This window comes from Rattus norvegicus, chromosome 15, assembly GCF_036323735.1.
Source record: "Rattus norvegicus strain BN/NHsdMcwi chromosome 15, GRCr8, whole genome shotgun sequence".
In the NCBI taxonomy this organism is placed as follows: domain Eukaryota; kingdom Metazoa; phylum Chordata; class Mammalia; order Rodentia; family Muridae; genus Rattus; species Rattus norvegicus.
Genome location: NC_086033.1, coordinates 32,501,341 through 32,520,962, shown reverse-complemented (window position 1 = coordinate 32,520,962; position 19,622 = coordinate 32,501,341). Strand labels below are relative to the sequence as shown.

Below are 19,622 nucleotides of genomic sequence, written 5' to 3'. Positions count from 1 at the left end.
TGTGCTTTGAAAGCTCTCCCGTGCTTCCCTTTCTGAGTAACAGACAGATAGGAGAACCAGGCGGAAGGGGAAAGGAGACAGTTCCTGGAATGAAAAGCATGTTTCTCCACAGCCTTGCCTTATCTCTCCCTCTCCACCTCACCCTGTGGAGGAGCTGGAAAGGGACAGGGGAATAGAAGAGCCACAGGGAGCTCCCAAGACTGAGGGCCGCCTTAGAGCTGTCGATCCATCTTTCAGGGCGACTACACCCTCAGAACTCTCCACCCTCCCTAGGCTCCTTCCATCCCCCGTGGTGGCAGCAGCCTTGTAATTTAAAGCACTCCCTGTCGCCTCTAATGCGATCCTCTCGTTTTATTGACTCTCTCTGCCGTCTGTGGCGCCCCTTCACATCAATCTCCGCTCTAATCACACGGCTGCCACTGCCTGCTCGGCAGCCCCTCTGCTAGGCGAAGGCTCAGCCCTTTCCTTTACTGTCCCCCACCTCCAGAACACCAGCCGCCTTCCCTCCCTTCCTTCTGAGCTGTAGTGGCAGGGTCTGTGGCAGTTGCCTTCTGCTTACCCTCCTGTGAGACCAGGCCCACCTGAGAGCCGCTCTTAAGAAATGCTGGGAACCACAGGAAGAAATGGCCATGGGACTGGATGACTGAGAATCTTGACTAGGGGTAGCAGGTAGAAGGGCCTGACTTTTAGAGGCTTCAACAGTCAACAGTCCAAAGCTAGAGGGCAAAACAAAACAAAAAGGGACCTGGAGATTTAGAGAGGGGACAGAAGTGGGGGAGTGGAAGTGTGGGGAGCACCCTGACCACAAAAGTCCCCTCAATAGTGAGTGGTGGGAGAAACACTGGAGAAAGGGACCTCGGACTTAGGTAGGGGGGGATGAGGAGGCAGAGATAAATTTGCAATTGAAATTTTTTCCTGAAGAGGAGGGGTAGGCTGGGAGGAAGGGAAGAGATTTGCAATTTTAAACAGCCACCAGCTGACCTACCGGGCAGTGTTGCGGGTCTTGCCCACAAGCTGGCCAAAAGCTGAGCCCCTTTGGTTTCCACTTAGCAATCAGTGGTCCTTTTCTAGTTGGGAAAATTAAGCTTCAGAGAGACGGGGGATCTGGGGGTTACTCCAGGGTCTGGTCCTGTCAGGCAGCCTCTGAGCCGTGATGTAGCGCTGTGAGTGGAGAGCCACGAGGGAGCTGAATACTTGTAAGCGGGGCTCTTCTCACTCTCCAAGGCAGGTGAGTTAAAGGGCCCACCATGTCAACCCTCAGCTCTTCCTATCAAGTGGAGCCCAGCCTGTGGAAATGACTGAACCCTCACAAACCAACAAACTTAGCATCCTCTGTCCCACCAAGGATCCTCCGAAGGAGTGCCTTTCTCCAACAATGTCAGGGCTTCTACTAACTAAGTAACTGGGAGTCTCAGTGCCCAGGAGGCACTCCACCCACAGCCTCCTCCTGTTTCTGCACTTTAATTTCTCTCTTCAACCCTTTTACCAGGTACTTCTTTGCATCTCATTAGCATACTAATCCCACCCCTCAAGAATTCCTTGAAGGTTCTGACTCAGGCCTAGGTGGGTTCCCAGGGGCAGGAAGTGGGAATAGTCTGAAAGGCAACGAGGCACATGGACCAAGGACCCATATCAAATCTGGGAATCTGGAGATGAGGGTTAAAGGTGGTGCAAGGAGAAAGAGGCCCTCCCCTCGCCCTTTCTCTGAAGCAGTGTGGCCCGAACATTAGACAGTTGATCATTAGAGATCTGTTGTGAGAGAGGAGGTAGATGGATACTTGGGGAACTGATAGGTTTTTTTGGGTTTTGTTTGTTTGTTTGTTTGGTTGGTTTTTTTTTTTTTTTTTTTGGTTCTTTTTTTCGGAGCTGGGGACCGAACCCAGGGCCTTGCGCTTCCTAGGTAAGGGCTCTACCACTGAGCTAAATCCCCAGCCCCAGAACTGATAGTTTTGTGGAAGGCTTGACAGTTCCTCCCACACACAAACCTCCCTCCCCATCCCCCGCCCCAACCCCTCCCCCCCTACCTCCCACCCCCTCTATCTCTCCAGGGTCTCACATATCCTAGGCTAGACTTGAACTTGCTATGTAGGCAGGACTTCTGATCCTCCTGCCTCTGCTGCCAGAGGACTGGAATTATAAGCGTGAACCTATCCCCCACCCCCAGTTGATGCAGAGTTGGGAACTGAGCCGAGGACTCTGTGAGGACTCTGTGCACGCTAGGCGCTAATCGTTCTGTGTGCTAAGCTGTTCCCCCATTTTGGAGCCCAGTTACTATCGGTAGCTCATTTAACCCTTGAGAATGCTGGGTGATGTGGTGAGGCTCTGATATGTCTTTAGCTGGTGACAAGGCCATGCTATGAATACTTTAACAGCTGCTAGTACCATTATTGCTAGGACTTAACTACTAATATTTGTACCTTCGATGTGAAGAGTAGAGAGGGCTGCAAAGGAGCTACTGCCTCCCAACTAGCCAAGGAGAATTCCTCGACCTTGGCATGTCCCAAACAGTCTGGATCTGGAAAACACTGGAGGAAGATTTGTGCCAAGAAAAGCAGAAGGACTGACTTGGGGCTGGACCTAGGGATCTTTTCCCAGGATTCATTCATTTGGAAGATGCTTATTAGCAGTAGAGGCAGGTATTAGGATGTGGCACGCCCCTGTCATGCCAGCACTTGGACAGTAGAGGCAAGAGGATTCAAGGTTATTCTCAACTAGTTGGACTGAAGGCTAGCCTGGGCTATGTGAACTGGACTGTCTGTGTAATCGTAAAGAGATGGAAAGCAGACAGGCACTCACGGAACTAACCCTCTAGAAGGGACAAAGAGTCAGGAAAAGTCTTTCACTAGACGGTGAAAAGTCTAGGTGGGCAGTCTGTCTGGAGGATGGTGTGAATGTCAAGGATTCCCTGGCCGACCAAGGACAAGGACCAAGGAATGGAATCAGCTTGTTTGAGAGACAGGAAGAACCAAAAAAAAGAGGGAACGGGTATGGTAGGGAGAACGACAGAGACGGGAAGGCTGGATAGCTGGCCGATGGGTTAAAACAAGACAGCTTGAAGACAAAAGGTAGACTTTGTGGCAGGTAGGCCTTTACAGACCAGGAACAGGAGTCTCCATTTTATTGTGTGTGATGAGAAACCACTGATGGGTTTTTAAGTAGAATGTAATATGGTTTCCATTCTTTAAAGACAATTATGAGGGCTGACAAGATGGCGCAGTACTAAAGGCCTTGCTGCCGAGCCTGACAACCTAAGCTTCATCCCCGGACCCACATAGTAAAAGGAGAGGACTGACCCCCCCACGGGTTGTTTTCTGGTCTCCACATGTGTGCCATGGCATGCACACACACATACACACACACACACACACATACACACACACGTAATTGCTTTACGACAACCATGAGGGAGAGGTAAGGACAGAGCTAGGTGGCTCAGAGCCTTAGGTCCAGTCCCTAGAATTTCATGAACTGGGTTGGGTGTGGCGTTGCACACCTGTAATCCCAACAGATGTGGAAGTAAAGGAGTCAGGAGTTCAAGGTTAGGCCGGGTTACCTGAGAGCCTGTCTTAAAAAAGAAAAACTCTAACCCAAAATTGAAGCACTGTGAAAAGTAAAGCAGTTGGTGAGGACACTCATGCAGACGAGACTGCGCATGCGCTGACTGCTGCCGACAATGGGGCGGCAGATAGAGGGTCTCCTTCCAAGGATTTGGCATTTTTCCTAGTTAAAAATGAAGTGGTCGTTCTGCCTGTTAGATGGAGAAGGCAGAGACAGAGATGAGAATTCCATCTGGCACATTAGCTCAAAAGGATGTGGGCAGCTTGGGCCAGGGTGCTTCCGTGAGGTGTACGGTCTGATGCGTCCTGCAGCTTGCTGTGGAACGCTGCGGAGCACAGATATGGGCAGAAGGGTGGGTGGCCCCAGACTTGAGATCTCGAGATGGAGGAGAGCTGGTTCAGGAAGCAGTAGTGAGTTCTGATTTTAGACACACTAAGTAAAGCTTCAAGTCGACACGAGGGCACCTGAAGCTGGTGCTCAGAGAGCATAGTAGGGCTAAAGAGCCCAGACATTCAGCCTTGCTGGGGACTCTGAGATCTTATGGCACTGCTCTCCCATGCTTCCCTGCAGGGTACTGGCTGTCACGCTGAAATGAACCCTCAGCAGTCCTCCGTCTACCATGGCTACCCTTAGCTCAGTCTCTTCCTCTGGTACCATTCCTTCCCCTGGGCACCATGTTCCATCACCATCTCCAGAGACCTCCTCCTCCAGCACCTCTGATCCTGTCACCAAAGATCCCCCTGATGCCCCCTCCACCGCTGAAAGCATAAGGTCCTCAGAACCAGGGGGAGAGCATCTGGAGTCAGGCAGAGACCTTGCTCCACCAAAGGAGATTGGAGAGCCCCGACACGAGCCTGGCTGTGGTCCCATCCCACCAAAGGACCTTGGGGTGTCGAAGGAGGAGAAAGGAATCCTTCCTTTGGACCTAAGCAACCACTTACTATTTTCAGCTGGAGGTCAGGCCTACCTTCTGGCCAACCTGTCCCTGTCAGGTGGCAGTGAACTCTTGTTACCAAAGGGCTTCCCCTGGGATGAGGCAAGCGTCAAGGAAGAGCCCAGCCTGCCCCTCCTTGCCCACTTCCCCTCCTCACACCTTACCACCCTTCACATCCAACATGGCTTTGACCCAGTCCAAGGCTTTAGCTCTTCTGACCAAATTTTGTCCCATGATACCTCAGCGCCATCTCTGGCTGCCTGTGAGGGAAGGGATGGATCCTTCTGGAGCTACCAGCTGGTTCCAAACCCAACCGAAGATCCCAAAGATGGCCCCATGGGGAGCCGACGGGGAGACCACAGGGCAATGTTCTGGATCTGCCTTCTATGCCGCCTGGGTTTCGGCAGGCTCCAGGCCTTTATAGGTCACACACTTTCTCATGGAGTGAAGCTGACCCCTGCCCACCACCAAGGCCTGCTGGGCAGCCCAGCTGTACTTCAGGAGGGTCATGATGGCGGCATGGCCTTCCTAAGCTTTCTGGAACCAAAACTTCTTACTCACCCTTCTCCTGAGGTACCTGACACCAGCACAGTGACTGTGAAGACAAATGGAGCCCAGGCTGAGGACGGCCCCCCAGAGGCAGACGTCCAGGCCCTTGTTCTCCCCGGTGAAGAGGTTATGGCCCTCAGCCCACCATCCCCACCCACAGCCCTAGCCACCTGGGACCCCAGCCCAACCCAAGCCAAAGAATCGCCAGTATCAAGAGGCGAGGCAGGGCCAGACTGGTTCCCTGAGGGGCAGGAAGAGGACGGAGGGCTCTGCCTCCCGCTCAACCAAAGCTCACCCACCTCTAAGGAGGTGGCCGTGCTCCCAGCTCCAGCAGGCTCTCCTGAAGACACCAGTGACCCACCTCAGTCCTGTCGCCTGACTGATGACTACACTCCAGCCCCTGCAGCCTTCCAGGGCCTCAGCCTGTCCAGCCACATGTCCCTGCTACACTCACGCAATTCCTGCAAGACTCTCAAGTGTCCCAAGTGCAACTGGCACTACAAGTACCAGCAGACCCTGGATGTGCACATGCGGGAGAAACACCCCGAGAGCAACAGCCACTGCAGCTACTGTAGCGCCGGGGGCGCCCACCCCCGCCTCGCTCGTGGAGAGAGCTACAACTGTGGCTACAAGCCCTACCGCTGCGATGTCTGCAACTACTCAACTACCACCAAAGGCAACCTTAGCATCCACATGCAGTCGGACAAGCACCTGGCCAACCTGCAGGGCTTCCAGGCAGGGCCTGGTGGGCAGGCAAGTCCCCCAGAGGCATCCCTCCCACCCCCCTCCATAGGGGAGAAAGAGCCCAAGACCAAATCATCCTGGCAATGCAAAGTGTGCAGCTACGAAACCAACATCTCCCGAAACCTGCGCATCCACATGACCTCTGAGAAGCACATGCAGAACGTCCTGATGTTGCACCAGGGGCTGCCACTCGGCCTGCCCCCGGGGCTGGTGGGACCAGGTCCTCCTCCCCCACCAGGGGCTGCCCCCACCAACCCTCCTGAACTCTTCCAGTACTTTGGGCCCCAGGCCCTAGGACAGCCTCAGACATCCATGCCTGGGCCCGGGCTGAGGCCAGACAAGCCCCTTGAAGCTCAGCTACTTCTCAATGGTTTCCACCACCTTGGAGCGCCTGCCCGAAAGTTCCCCACAGCCGGTAAGTCCTCAGCAGTCTCCAGCTGTTCCCTACTCAAGTCAAATTGTAGTCCCTGCCTTCATCCAAAGGCCAACACCCCACTTAGGTCAACATAGCTTATTCTAATTAAGTACCTCACTCATTTCTTCCTAATCTGCCCCCCCAGCCCCCGGCAGCCTCTCCCCTGAGACCCATCTGCCACCAAGTCAACTCCTGGGCTCCTCGTCGGATGGCCTGTCCACTTCACCATCCCCAGATGACAGCCCACCCCTGAAGGTGTTCCGCTGCCTGGTGTGCCAGGCCTTCAGCACAGACAGCCTGGAACTGCTGCTGTACCATTGCAGCATTGGCCGGACCCTCCCGGAAGCTGAATGGAAGGAGGTAGCTGGTGACACCCACCGGTGCAAGCTCTGCTGCTATGGCACCCAGCTCAAGGCCAACTTCCAGCTCCACCTCAAGACTGACAAACATACTCAGAAATACCAGCTAGCAGCCCACCTCCGGGAGGGGGGCGGAGCCATGGGCAGCCCCTCACCACTGTCCCTGGGGGATGGGACTTCATACGGCGGCTCTGTCTCCCCGCTTCACCTGCGCTGCAACATCTGTGACTTTGAGTCCAACAGCAAGGAGAAGATGCAGCTGCACGCCCGGGGTTCAGCCCACGAAGAAAACAGCCAGATCTATAAGGTGAAGTTCAGGCAAGAGGGGGCGGGCGGGAGAGGGAGGAGGAGCAGGGTAGGGTGGAAGGTACAGCATAGAAAATTAGAGGAACGCGTGGTGAGGGCCAGCGTGTGTACCAGAGTAACAGCCTTGGGCAGACCTGGAGAAAGACCAAAGGACAGTGGGCTCCGAGGAGGAGAAACAGTTTATTCAGCTGTTCTGGCATGAATGCTATAGGGATGAGTCCATAGCAGTCCAGCCCATCATAGTATCCAGGACAGGAGCGGATTCCAGTCACACACTGGGGATCCCAGGATTGATGGGAGAAAAAGGAAATTGAGAGAATAAGCCATGGTATATGGGAGGCCATAGAAGAGTCGAGGGAAGTCACCCAGGAATGAAAGAGTTCAGGCGAGGAGGGACAGTCCCCAGAGATCTGACCGTGTACCTTCTGCACCTGAGCTGGCCTCTTCCATGGTTCTAGTTTCTGCTGGAAATGGAAGGAGCAGAGGCAGGACCAGAGCCGGGGCTTTACCACTGCCTGCTGTGTGCCTGGGACACGCCCTCCCGCCTAGCTGTGCTGCAACATCTACGCATGCCCGCCCACCGCGATGCCCAGGCCCAGAGGCGTCTGCAGCTGCTACAGAGCGGCCCAGCAGCCGAAGAAGGACTCTCAGCTCTCCAGAGTATTCTGAGCTTCAGCCGTGGGCGGCTTCAGACTCCTGGTGAGGAAGAGGGAACGGGAGAGTAAGGGTGGACGGGAGGCAGCAGATGCAAGGGGATAACCGCAAAGTAACCTAGGAGGTAGAAACGGGCGCCCGAACCGAGGCAGAGACAGCAAGTAGGAAGGCGCGGAAGAGTGAGGAGGCAGGATGGGGGCTTCAGGGACAGGAAGGTTTCCCAAGGAGGAGGCAGGGAGGAGGCAAGCGGGAGAGAATAACAGAGATTTTGCTGAGTAAAGGGCAGGAGGAAATGAGTGAACTAGTGTCCCAGCTCTATTGGCTGTACAAGGTAACAGGCAGAAAACAGAACCCATGCTAGGTCAGACTTGTCGGAAGGCGATGGGAGCTGTGGGCGCGATCCAAAGGCAACAGGGATGAGAAGAGGCCCCGACGAGTTTCCCAGCCTCTTCCTGTCTCCTAGGAGGTCTTCAGCCTCAAGGCTGGGCTTAGAGACCCCCCTTAGGCAGCAGAGGCTATACCAGCAGAGGCCGGGAACAGCCGGGCATGCGCCATTGATCCTGAGGGTGCAGGAGAAGAGCCTGGAAGGGGCTGTCAGAGGTGGGCACGGGCATCTGGGCTTTGGAGAGGCCAGCGGTGGGCGAGGGCGAGGGCAAGGGCAGGGCAGCAGGAACCAGGAACAGCAAGCATTGACTGGTGCTAATTGAATTGCCAATACGCTGGCTGGAGTTAAGTGCTGGAGGGGCCCAGATCAATAGCTAACGATCCTGGCGCAAGGCTGAATGGAGTTAAGGAACTTTTAACACTTTAATTAGGCTGCCACCGAAAATAAATTCCTACACATCTGTCAATTCTTACTTGAGTGGTAATCTCCTTGCCCATCGCCTGTTCACCACAGCTGCCGCTTCGTTCGACAGTGCCTCTCCCACTACACTTGTGGGGCCTCCCTTTCCCAGGGTCAGTCAGGCCAGGAGGCCAAGCTCAGACCAGTCCTGTCGTGGGGCATGTTCCTAGGGATGGGGTGCTAGGCTTCTCCCACTTTGCACTTTTACCCTGTGTGCGTCCGCTGGTGGCTTTCCATCCTTTCCCGCCTCCGGACTCACACATCCATTCCTCCACCACTGGCTGCTTGTCCTGTTTCCTCTGCCCTCTTCCCTCCTTCCTTCTCCCATGTTTTGCCATGTCACGCTGACTCTCCTCTCTCTCTCCATCCCACACAGGGAAGGCTCCTGACACCCCCTTAGCTCAGCCACCCACCTCTGAGAAAGATGCCCAGAACAGGACAGAACAACGGGGTGAGCTGCTCCCCGATGCCCTCCCCCACTCACTGTGCATACTGGCATGTGGGTGGGGCCTTTCAGAAACCCAGGCACCCCAAAAGGCCTCCTGCCCAGAAGGAGCAAAACTGACCAAGGGGTGGGGGGAAGGGAGAACAAGTGACATCCGCCCCAGCATCCCTGCCTGCTTTAAAAACCCAGCCCTGGCTAACCCAGCAGTGACCCCTGCCAGACCTCACCTGGCTGCTGAGTTTCTCCTGCTTCCTACCCTGAGAGCTCTCTGCTAGCAGAGTGGCCATGCAGGAAAGGGGGACTAAGAAGTCCTCAACCTCCTCTCCTCTCATCCTCAGCTTCCGAAGTGACAGAGGACAGAACTGGCCCTCCCAGAGACAGTGCCAACCAGATCACGGTCAGAACTGGGGTGACTGGGATGATGAAGGTGGGGGACTGGCTTTACTGAAATCTCTTACTCTAAAGGGGTAGTTCTCAACCTGTGGGTCACGACCCCTCTGGGGGCTGAACAACCCTTTCACAGGGGTCGCCTAAGACCACCAGAAAACACAGGTATTTATGTCACAACATATCACAGTAGCACAGTTACAGTTAGGAAGTAGCAACGAAAATAATGTTATGGTTGGGGACGGGGGAGTCACCACGACATGAGCAGCTGCAGTAAAGGGTCACAGCATGGGGAAGGTTGAGAACCCCTGCTCTAGAGGCTTTTGTCATGCTTGTGGCTGATTTAGTTCAGAATATCACACGAGAAATGCTGGACAAGGCCAGCTCTATGTGCTCAGCAGGGATGGGAGAGAGCTGCCTGAACACAGGAGTGACAGGAAGGGACGGCAGGGACTTGAGGAAAAGTCAAGGGAGAAATCGTATTAACAGTAGGAAAGACTGGTGGTCGGTGCCAGGAGAGGAGGGAGGGAAGAGTGGAGGAATGAGAAAAGCAGAGCAAAGTCAAAGAGTGGTTTCCTGGGCCGCTAGGAGGCTGCTCCTTCCTCAAAGGAGCCATAAGTCTGGAGGGCACTATCCTGGCACCCCCTTCTTTAGAGTAGAGGCACCAAGCAAGTAACTGACTGACAAGTAAGCCCCAGGACTTGAACTTGAGGACACCCAGGAACAGCTTAGCCTTATGGCCTCTAAAAGCGTTGCTCCTGAGGAGATGCCTGTCATCCCGGGCTTCCCAGACTTCAGTGCAGCATGCAGAGATGCCTCTGTCCTGAGTTTCTCTTCCTCCCAACTCCTGTTCCCCACAGCCTTTCTGTTACAGGTGTGTGTTCTGAGGTAATATGAATGCTTGGATCCCCTGCTCCAATATGCAGGCCTGGGAAAGCGCAGGGCCACAGGAGACAAAGCAGGCTTGAGAGAGAAGCTTGGTCTGAGGCAGCAGAGAAAATGCCCACTAGTCAGTTCATGTGGTAGCAGGCCTCTTTTGCCTCCTGCCTATCTGGAAGTCTAGGCCAGACTGTGCTGAGGGACAGACCAGAGTTTACCAGGGTCACTTGAGTGGCATTTGCTTATATTAAGAAGTAAATAATAATAATTAAGAAGTAAATAATATATACAGATATATAATTTGAATTTTTGGAAACTTTAGCTGTGCTGTCAACTTTGGAAAAAAGTATCCCCGTTTACTGTGTTGAGTTGGCACTGTACAGAAATTAACAGCCATATTGGTCTAGAAATGTTGAGCTTAAATTTTTTCCATTTGTACAGGGGTAACACACTGTATTAAATATGTAAGGTCTTATCTACGTGGGTTTGATTACAAAAACTAATAAAGTATTCTCTAAATAAAAAAAAAGAAGTAAATAATAATAATTAAGAAGTAAATAAGAAGCAGGATGGCGCTTACCTTAATCCCAGCACTCAGGAGGCAGACGCAGCAGATCTCTTAAGTTCAAGGCCAGCCTGGTCTACAGAACAAATTCCAGGACAAGAAATGGTGAGGGGAAGAGAATGGTGAGCATCTGAGCCTGGAAGGCATGAGTGAGCCTCAGGGGCAGACAAGTAGGACCTTCTGTAGGAGATGCTGAGGCATCTGAAGAAGCGACACAGGCAGGATAAGGAACCTCAGCCCAGAAAATGCACAGAAGAAAAGAGGTATTTCACAGAAAAGGCAGGCAGTGGGTAAGAAAGCTAGACTTGGGCAAGGCTGATGTAAGGCCAGCAAGAAAGCTGGAAAATTGACTAGAGTATCAGACACAAGGAAAGACACCAAAAGAGAGGCAAAAACCAGAGTGAAGGGACAGGGCAGGGAGATGGGGGTGGGACACCGACAAAGAAGGAAGTCAAAGTAACAACCTAGGCTAGACCTTTGTCCTAGGCCAAGGGGATTGCCAGCCTTGAGGGCTAGTTGGGGGCTGAGTGGGTTAAGGTGCCTTCCTGTCTGACTTCCGTCTCCTAAATTGGATATGGGGACAGTGTTGCATTGAATCCTACTAACAGAGATAGTAGGTCCCCCACCTCTCTCCTGACTCCTCCTCCACCCATATGTATTCCCCAGGTATTCTGCTGTCCTTACTGCAGCTTCCTGAGCCCAGAGTGTGACCAGGTGAGAGTTCATACACTCTCCCAGCATGCCGTGCAGCCCAAGTACAGGTGCCCGCTCTGCCAGGAGCAGCTGGTGGGCCGGCCTGCCCTGCACTTCCACCTCAGCCACCTTCACAACGTGGTGCCCGAATGTGTTGAGAAACTGCTGCTTGTGGTGAGTGTGGGCTGAGGAAAAAAATGGCCTTAAAGTCCTGTGAGAGCAACGCAGAAGGGGAGGGAGAGAAAGCAATATCCAGGCCAGTGTGTGGGGGTAGGTGTGTGAAGGAAATAACATTCTAGAGAGTTGAAGTTGACTTTAAAATTGGTGGGGTGACTCTCAGCACCGAGGTTGCCTAATCCCTTTACTCCTGGATGAGACAACTATACAGACCCCTCACTTCCATTAACCCTGAAGAGTCCTTAATAGCAGAACCAGGTAGCCTTCAGGTAAGATATTCAGCCTGAGGAAGGAAGGTCGGGGCAGCGGGCAGCTAGTTACCCAGTCCCTCATCCAAAGAAAAGCATCAGTTCACTGGGAGGTTTGTCTAGCCTGGAGGCTGGGTCCGGACGAAGCGAGCTTGGCACAGATGTGGGTGCACAGTAAACGGGTCAGGGCTAGCTAGCAACAGGAGGCAGCAGGTACAATGAAGACACTAGGATGTTTTCTACATTATAGGCCACAACTGTAGAGATGACCTTTGCAACCAAAATGCTGCCTGGACCCACATTAAACCCTGTGGAGGATGGCCTAGAACGCCCAGCTCCTGGACCAGAGCCCACTCCCAACAGAGACCAGGTAGCAGGTAAGGAAGGGCACAGCTTACCTCCCAAAGTGGCAGAAAGGAGGATAAAGAGGTCTGAAGTTAGCTGATGCTAAGTCAATGGCTCTGGATATGGAATGGTTGGAGCTCAGCTTGAACACAGTTCTCTGTTCCTCTGTCTCCTATAGACAGCTCTAACCTGGCCCCAGAAGCCAGTCCAGATCCTCCTCCTCCTCCTGAGCCTCCCCTGGCACCAGTCGAGGGCCCCATGGAGCCCTCAGAAAGCCCTCAGCAGCCCCCTTCTCCAGCCTCATCTCCAGTCCCTCGGCCAGATGCCCAAGTTGAAGAATTGACTCCTCTACCTACCATGTCTGAAGAGGAAGAGGGAGTCATGGGGGAGCCCCGCTCTGCAGAGCCAAGCCCAGCTGACTCTCGCCATCTAACCTATCGGAAGACCACCAACTTTGCCCTGGACAAGTTTCTTGACCCTGCTCGGCCCTATAAGTGTACTGTGTGTAAGGAGTCCTTCACCCAGAAGAACATCCTCCTGGTTCATTATAACTCCGTCTCTCACCTTCATAAGATGAAGAAGGCCGCCATTGACCCATCATGCCCTGCCCGAGGAGAGGCCGGCATCCCGCCACCCACCACCACTGCGTCAGACAAGCCCTTTAAGTGCACAGTCTGCCGAGTGTCCTACAACCAGAGCTCCACTTTGGAGATTCACATGCGATCCGTTCTGCATCAGACTCGCTCAAGGGGGGCCAAGACTGATGCCAGGACCGAAGGACCAGAGCGAAGCCAAGAAGAGCTCAAGGAAGGCGAGACGGAGGGCGAGGTGGGCACTGAGAAGAAAGGCCCTGACCCCAGTGGCTTCATGTCTGGACTGCCTTTCCTGTCCCCACCACCCCCTCCCTTGGACCTGCACCGATTCCCCGCCCCTCTCTTCACCCCACCAGTCCTGCCCCCCTTCCCTCTGGTTCCAGAATCACTACTCAAGCTCCAGCAACAACAGCTGCTTCTTCCCTTCTACCTCCATGACCTCAAGGTGGGGCCCAAGCTGGCACTGGCTAGCCCTACGCCCATGCTGTCCCTGCCAGCCGCCAACCCACCTCCTCTCCCTGCACCCCCCAAGGCTGAGCTGGCTGAGCAGGAATGGGAACGGCCCCTCATAGCTGAGGAGGGGACTGAAGCGGGACCCTCCTCACCACCCCACTCGTCACCCAATGAAGCCGCTCGCACAGCAGCCAAAGCCCTTTTAGAAAATTTTGGCTTTGAGTTAGTAATTCAGTACAATGAAGGGAAGCAGGCAGTGCCCCCTCCCCCGACTCCTCCTCCCCCAGAGTCTCTGGGGGGCGGAGACAAGCTGGCGTGCGGGGCCTGTGGGAAACTCTTCTCCAATATGCTTATCCTTAAGACTCATGAGGAACATGTTCACCGGCGCTTTCTGCCCTTCGAGGCTCTGAGCCGTTATGCTGCTCAGTTTCGAAAGAGCTATGATAGCCTGTACCCACCCCCAGTAGAGCCCCCCAAACCTCCAGATGGGTCCCTAGAGTCACCTCCCCAGCTAGGCCCACCTTTCGTGGTTCCTGAGCCTGAAGTAGGGGGGATCCACACTTCTGAGGAGCGAGGCCTGGCAGGAGGACCCTGGCCCTCAGAGGAAGAGGAAGGCTCTAGAGGGAGTGTAGTCCCTGTAGGCCGCCGGTTCTCTAGAACCAAGTTTACAGAGTTCCAGACCCAGGCCCTGCAGTCTTTCTTTGAGACTAGTGCCTACCCCAAGGACGGAGAGGTGGAGCGGCTTGCAAGTCTCCTGGGCCTGGCTAGCCGTGTGGTCGTGGTGTGGTTCCAGAATGCCCGCCAGAAAGCCCGAAAAAATGCTTGCGAGGGTGGGCCCATGACAGCTGGAGGAGCCACGGGAGGAGCCTCTGGCTGCAGGCGCTGCCACGCCACCTTCGCCTGTGTTTTTGAGTTAGTGCGGCACCTCAAGAAGTGCTTTGATGACCAGCCTCCCGCGGAGGAGGAGGAGGCAGAGAGAGGGGAAGAGGAGGAAGAGGTAGAGGAAGAGGAGGTGGAGGAACGGAACCCGGAACCTGCAGGAAGACATGGTGACCGATCACCAGAACGTGCAAATGCGGAAGACGTAGGCCAAGCAGAGCCAACAAGGCCAGAAAGCAAAGAGACTGAAGGGAAGGCGCCTCCCTCACCCCCAGCACACACCTGTGACCAGTGTTCCATTTCCTTCCCCAGCCAGGACCTCCTGACCACGCACCACCGACTGCATTTCCTACCATCGGTGCAGCCCAGTGCCCCGTCACAGCTCCTAGATCTGCCTTTGCTGGTGTTTGGGGAGCGAAACCCTGTAGTATCGGGCCCCTCATCAGTGACAGGGACACCCCTCAAGCGGAAGCACGATGACGGCAGTCTGTCTCCCACGGGCAGTGAAGCAGGGGGCGGAGGAGAGGGTGAACCCCCCAAAGACAAACGCCTACGCACTACCATCCTGCCGGAGCAGCTGGAGATCCTGTACCGCTGGTACATGCAGGACTCCAACCCCACACGGAAGATGCTCGACTGCATCTCTGAGGAAGTGGGGCTCAAAAAACGAGTCGTGCAGGTCTGGTTCCAGAATACCAGAGCCCGGGAGAGGAAAGGTCAGTTTCGAAGCACCCCTGGGGGAGTGGCTGGTCCAGCAGCCAAGCCCACTGCCACGCCCTCCCCAGCACCCTTCCCCAAATTCAATCTCCTATTGAGCAAGATCGAAGATGAGACTGGGAAGGAAGCCCCAAAGAGAGAAGCACCTGCCTTTCCCTACCCCACAGTCACCCCTGCTGCCGCTCCTGGGCCTCTGCCATTCCTAGCGCCTGGGAAAGAGGTCACTGCACCAACACCAGAGCCCCCTCCACCCCTCCCTCCGTCTGCACTCAGTGAGGATGAGGGTCCAGAAGAACCATCCAAAGCATCTCCAGAAAGCGAGGCTTGCAGTCCATCAGCAGGAGACCTAAGTGATTCATCTGCTTCCAGCCTGGCTGAACCAGAGTCCCCTGGGGCTGGGGGGAATGGTGGAGGACCAGGCAGTGGGCCTGGAGTTCCCGATGGCATGGGACAGCGGCGGTATAGGACCCAGATGAGCAGCCTGCAGCTAAAGATCATGAAAGCTTGCTATGAAGCCTACCGCACCCCTACTATGCAGGAGTGTGAGGTGCTCGGGGAGGAAATCGGACTACCCAAGAGAGTCATCCAGGTCTGGTTCCAAAATGCCCGTGCCAAGGAAAAAAAAGCCAAACTGCAGGGGACAGCACCAGCAGGGAGTGGGGGTGGCAGTGAGGGCCCCTCTGCAGCCCAGCGAACCGACTGCCCCTACTGCGATGTCAAGTATGACTTCTATGTCTCCTGCCGAGGCCACCTCTTCTCTCGGCAGCACCTTGCCAAGCTTAAGGAGGCCGTCCGAGCCCAGCTGAAGAGCGAAAGCAAATGCTATGACTTAGCTCCTGCACCCGAGACCCCACTGGCCCCCAAAGGGCCACCCGCCACCACGCCTGCCTCCGTGCCCTTGGGGGCTTCCCCGACCTTGCCTCGCCTGGCTCCAGTCCTCTTGCCTGGCCCAACTCTAGCCCAGCCACCACTTGGAAGCATAGCTTCTTTCAATTCAGGTGAGTTAGGGGTGGCTGGGAGGAGTTGGACTGGCGAGAGCATCTCCTCTAATTGTAAGCCCTTCTTTTCCTTCACGGCTCTCGCCAAGCCTTGCAGCAGGCTCTAGGAAAAAGGAGATTTGAGAGTATGGCCACTGGGCGGGGGCACGGTGAGTGTGTGGTAGGTGTAGTCTGGAGCAGAAAGGTCTGTGAGGCGGGAGACCATTAACCCTTCATTACTGCTTTCGTTTTCCTAGGCCCTGCAGCCTCCTCAGGCCTTCTTGGCCTTGCCACTTCCGTCCTGCCTGCTACCACAGTGGTCCAGACTGCTGGTCCAGGCCGCCCCTTACCTCAGAGACCTGTGTCTAACCAAACCAACAGTTCTACTGACCCTTCCCCTGGCCCAGCTACTGAGCCCTCAGGAGACAAAGTCTCTGGTGAGCGAAAGCCAGTTGCAACGCTTACCAACTCTTCCACTGACGCCCTCAAGAACCTGAAAGCATTGAAGGCCACTGTCCCAGCTCTGTTGGGGGGCCAATTCCTGCCCTTCCCATTGCCCCCTGCAGGCGGGGCAGCACCACCAGCCGTCTTTGGCCCTCAGTTACAGGGGTCATACTTCCAACAGCTTTATGGCATGAAGAAGGGGCTATTTCCCATGAACCCGGTGATACCTCAGACCCTCATTGGGCTGCTACCCAATGCCCTCCTCCAGCAACCACCCCAAGCCCCTGAGCCTACAGCTACAGCCCCTCCAAAGCCTCCTGAGCTGCCGGCTCCGGGGGAAGGGGAGAGTAGTGAGGCTGACGAGCTGCTGACAGGCAGCGCTGGCATCTCCACCGTGGATGTGACTCACCGCTACTTGTGCCGCCAGTGCAAGATGGCATTTGACGGCGAGGCTCCAGCTACTGCCCACCAGAGATCCTTCTGCTTCTTTGGGCGGGGTTCTGGGGGCTCCATGCCCGCCCCATTGCGGGTGCCTATCTGCACCTACCACTGCCTGGCCTGTGAGGTGCTGCTGAGTGGGCGTGAAGCCCTAGCCTCCCATCTGCGCTCCTCAGCCCACAGGCGCAAGGCAGCCCCGCCCCCAGGAGGCCCTCCCATCACCGTTACCAACAGCGCCACTGCTGTCCCGGCTGCTGTGGCTTTTGCCAAAGAGGAAGCAAGATTACCTCACACGGACCCCAACCCCCAAACTACTACTACCTCTACACTTCTAGCTTTATAAACAGATAAACCAAGATGGGGACAAGAGAGGGCCTCAGGGTTCCCTCACCCCAACCTTCAGCTCTGCCCACCTCATGGGAGTCTGTCAATTCCCACCCTCAGTGGGCTTCACACACCCCACCTCCAGCAGAGTCCTGCCTCCCCGTCCCACAAACACTCTGACCCTCATTCTCAGCCCCTTGCAGATGCACCCCAACTGTCTGTTTTTTCCCCCATTGAATTCCCAGTCCTCTTCCCTTGTAAACACATACCTTTTCCATACTATTATAGTGACTGAGAAAAACGCCAAAAGAAAGAAAAGAAAAAGGCAAAAAAAGGGGGGTGGAAAATCAACTTTGCCACCCCCCTTCTTCCTGTCCCTTGTCCAGAGCACAGACCGCTCACAAACTCCAAAAACCCAGTTGGTTCCTAAGGTTGGAGCCTGGGATGGGCAAGGAGCCCATAAAACTAACCAAACTGGAGGCTGTCAGGGGGAGAAGCACCCCTGGTCACCCTCCCCGCGCCCCTCCCTTCTTTCCTTCTCCTCACCTGGTAGGACCCTTGCAGCCTGGACTCCCGGGGAAGCCGCTGCCAGGAAGCCCTCTACCACCCCTCACCCCTACCCTGGAAACTGCAGTAACTTTTTCTCAAAGGCTTTAAACACGGAGGTCCTCTCAGCAGCCGTGGGCCTGCCCCCTTGCCCTAGCCCTGCCAAGGGCGGTCCAGCTTCCGGGGATCAGCATTGCCCACCAATGGCAAATCCAAAGTTCTTAAAAAAAAAAAATCCACACCAAATAAACAAGAGCAAGAGAGAGTGTGCGCAGACACGTGAGATGGAGAGACCAGAAGGATGAAGTAAAGAAAAACATAAACTTTGAATATACGTAGAGAGAGAGAAAAAAAAAGAAAACTCTCATCAAACAAGTGTTCTTTTTGTTTTGTTTTTGTTTTGTTTTACTGCTTGTGGCCCTTCTTCCCCATTTGAGAGTTTCTTGCAATCTGAGTTCTGATGCCCCTAAGCCCTTATTGGGTGCCGGTGAGCTGCAGGACCGGAGGCAACACAGCCTTCCCCTTGCTGTACCAGGTCTCAGTACTAGTAAGGTAGAGGTAACCCCTGTCCCCTAAGGTAAACAAGTAACAGGACAGGTGATAATCCTCTCATTCTTAGCTGTCAAAAAGCCTAGTGTCCTGAGAGCCTTGGGAAGAAGGGCACACTTCTCCCCACACTTCTGGTTTCTGAAATCCCTTATGCCTGCCCCATTTTCTTCTCCTTGATACCCACCACCACCACCACCCCGGGTGGGGGATCCTGTCACATTTCTGATTGTCTTGAATCTCCTTTGCCTTTGTGGGGTCCCCCTGTTCCCCACCTACTTTTCCTCCTAGACTTCTACCCTTGCCCTTATCCCCTCCAGCTCAACCCAGCCTCTCCATTAATCAGCATCTCCCGGAAGTGTTGCCCAAGGCAGGGCATAAGGGTCTAGTGAGGCGGTAGGAAGAAATACCTGAAGCACAGCATACTCTCCAGGGGACAAAACAGGAGAACAGTGTCCTGGGGGGGAGCCCCCCCATCTCAGTTCTAGTGGGTAATTTTGGCAATCCCCAAATCTAGCCCGAGTGGCACAGGATAGGTTTAATGGATGCTTTATTTTAGCAAAGAAAAGCCCCCCAAATTTCCTACACCTTCCACACATTTCATGTCTCCCCTTAAACCCAAGGAGTCGCTCCAGGCTTCCTAAGTTAGTTACACATCAGCCTGCCCTAGAGCCCAGCTTTTGCAGAGTACCCCAGCCACATGTCAACACTAGAGCAATGGTTATGTGCAGAAAGGGAGACAGGGGGAGGGTCAGCTTTAATCCTCAGTTCCCACATACTCTGAATCTTAAACTCCTGTGACATTCACTGAAAATTAAGAAACTCCTAACTCCAGCCAATTGAGGGTAGGATGAAACCAGTCCTGTTGATACCAAAAAATGCCAGTTACAGATGATGACAAATGGAAGAAAAGCTAGCCCGAGGTGGTCTGGTCCCTGTCTCTCAGCGCCTCTCTCACAGCCACACATACCTACATCCTTTTGTCTCACTCGTTGAAATTCTATGTATAAAAGTATTTTCTTAGCAGCATGTGTATAAGGAAAAGGGTTGGGTTTTTGTTTGGTTTGTTTTTTTGGATTTTTTTCAGTGCTTTCTGGGAATGTAACATGTATAAAAGATAAAAAAAAAAAGAAAGAAAAAGAAAAGGAACTTTAAAAGAAAATCTTGGTAAACATCTGCCTTGGGATAATTAGAGGTGTTGTGTTATGTATTTTAGCCTGATTAAGTTGCATTTAGTTTCAAAGAGACAGAAACTGGAGCTGCTTGTCAGCTGTCGATCCAAAGTCTCTCAGGCCACACAGCAGTACCAATCCCTCAGACAGCCGTGTGCACTAGGGGACCTGGTGTCTGAAGGATGCTAGAGGTGACCAGCGAGTCACGAGAGAGCAAGCACAGTGACATCTACGGGCTGTCTGTCTTTTAAACAAGCTCGAACTAAGGTCTCATAAGACAGATCCATCATGGCTTCAGGTTTCTAACACACACATTCCTGAGGAAGCTCCCAAAACAGGTCCCTTCTTACTCCACATTTGTGAACGGTATTCCCTTTAAACCTCGTGAGAGGACTGAGAAGTACCCAGTCCTCAACCAGGAAGAAAGGGAG

The 19,622-nt window shown here is 54.1% G+C and overlaps 1 protein-coding gene across 6 annotated transcripts in view; it reads left to right on the top strand.

Moving 5' to 3' along the window:
* Zfhx2 (zinc finger homeobox 2) overlaps nt 1–19,208 on the top strand; it is a 39,966-nt gene extending 20,758 nt beyond the window's left edge. For 2 of the 6 annotated variants that reach the window (XM_063274250.1, XM_039093293.2), the window contains exons 2-10: nt 4,129–6,200; nt 6,346–6,866; nt 7,324–7,564; nt 8,740–8,814; nt 9,147–9,205; nt 11,306–11,506; nt 12,008–12,134; nt 12,281–15,742; nt 15,979–19,208. In XM_063274250.1, coding sequence (XP_063130320.1) covers nt 4,178–6,200; nt 6,346–6,866; nt 7,324–7,564; nt 8,740–8,814; nt 9,147–9,205; nt 11,306–11,506; nt 12,008–12,134; nt 12,281–15,742; nt 15,979–16,946 — 7,677 coding nt within the window. In that variant the 5' untranslated portion in view covers nt 4,129–4,177 and the 3' untranslated portion in view covers nt 16,947–19,208. Of the gene's footprint in view, nt 1–4,128; nt 6,201–6,345; nt 6,867–6,888; nt 7,565–7,982; nt 8,120–8,739; nt 8,815–9,146; nt 9,206–9,988; nt 11,507–12,007; nt 12,135–12,280; nt 15,743–15,978 lie in introns of those variants that run through there. The other 4 variants (NM_001098803.1, XM_039093294.2, XM_039093295.2 and 1 more) reach the window with 4 other exon arrangements.
* Nucleotides 19,209–19,622: the final 414 nt, after the last annotated feature.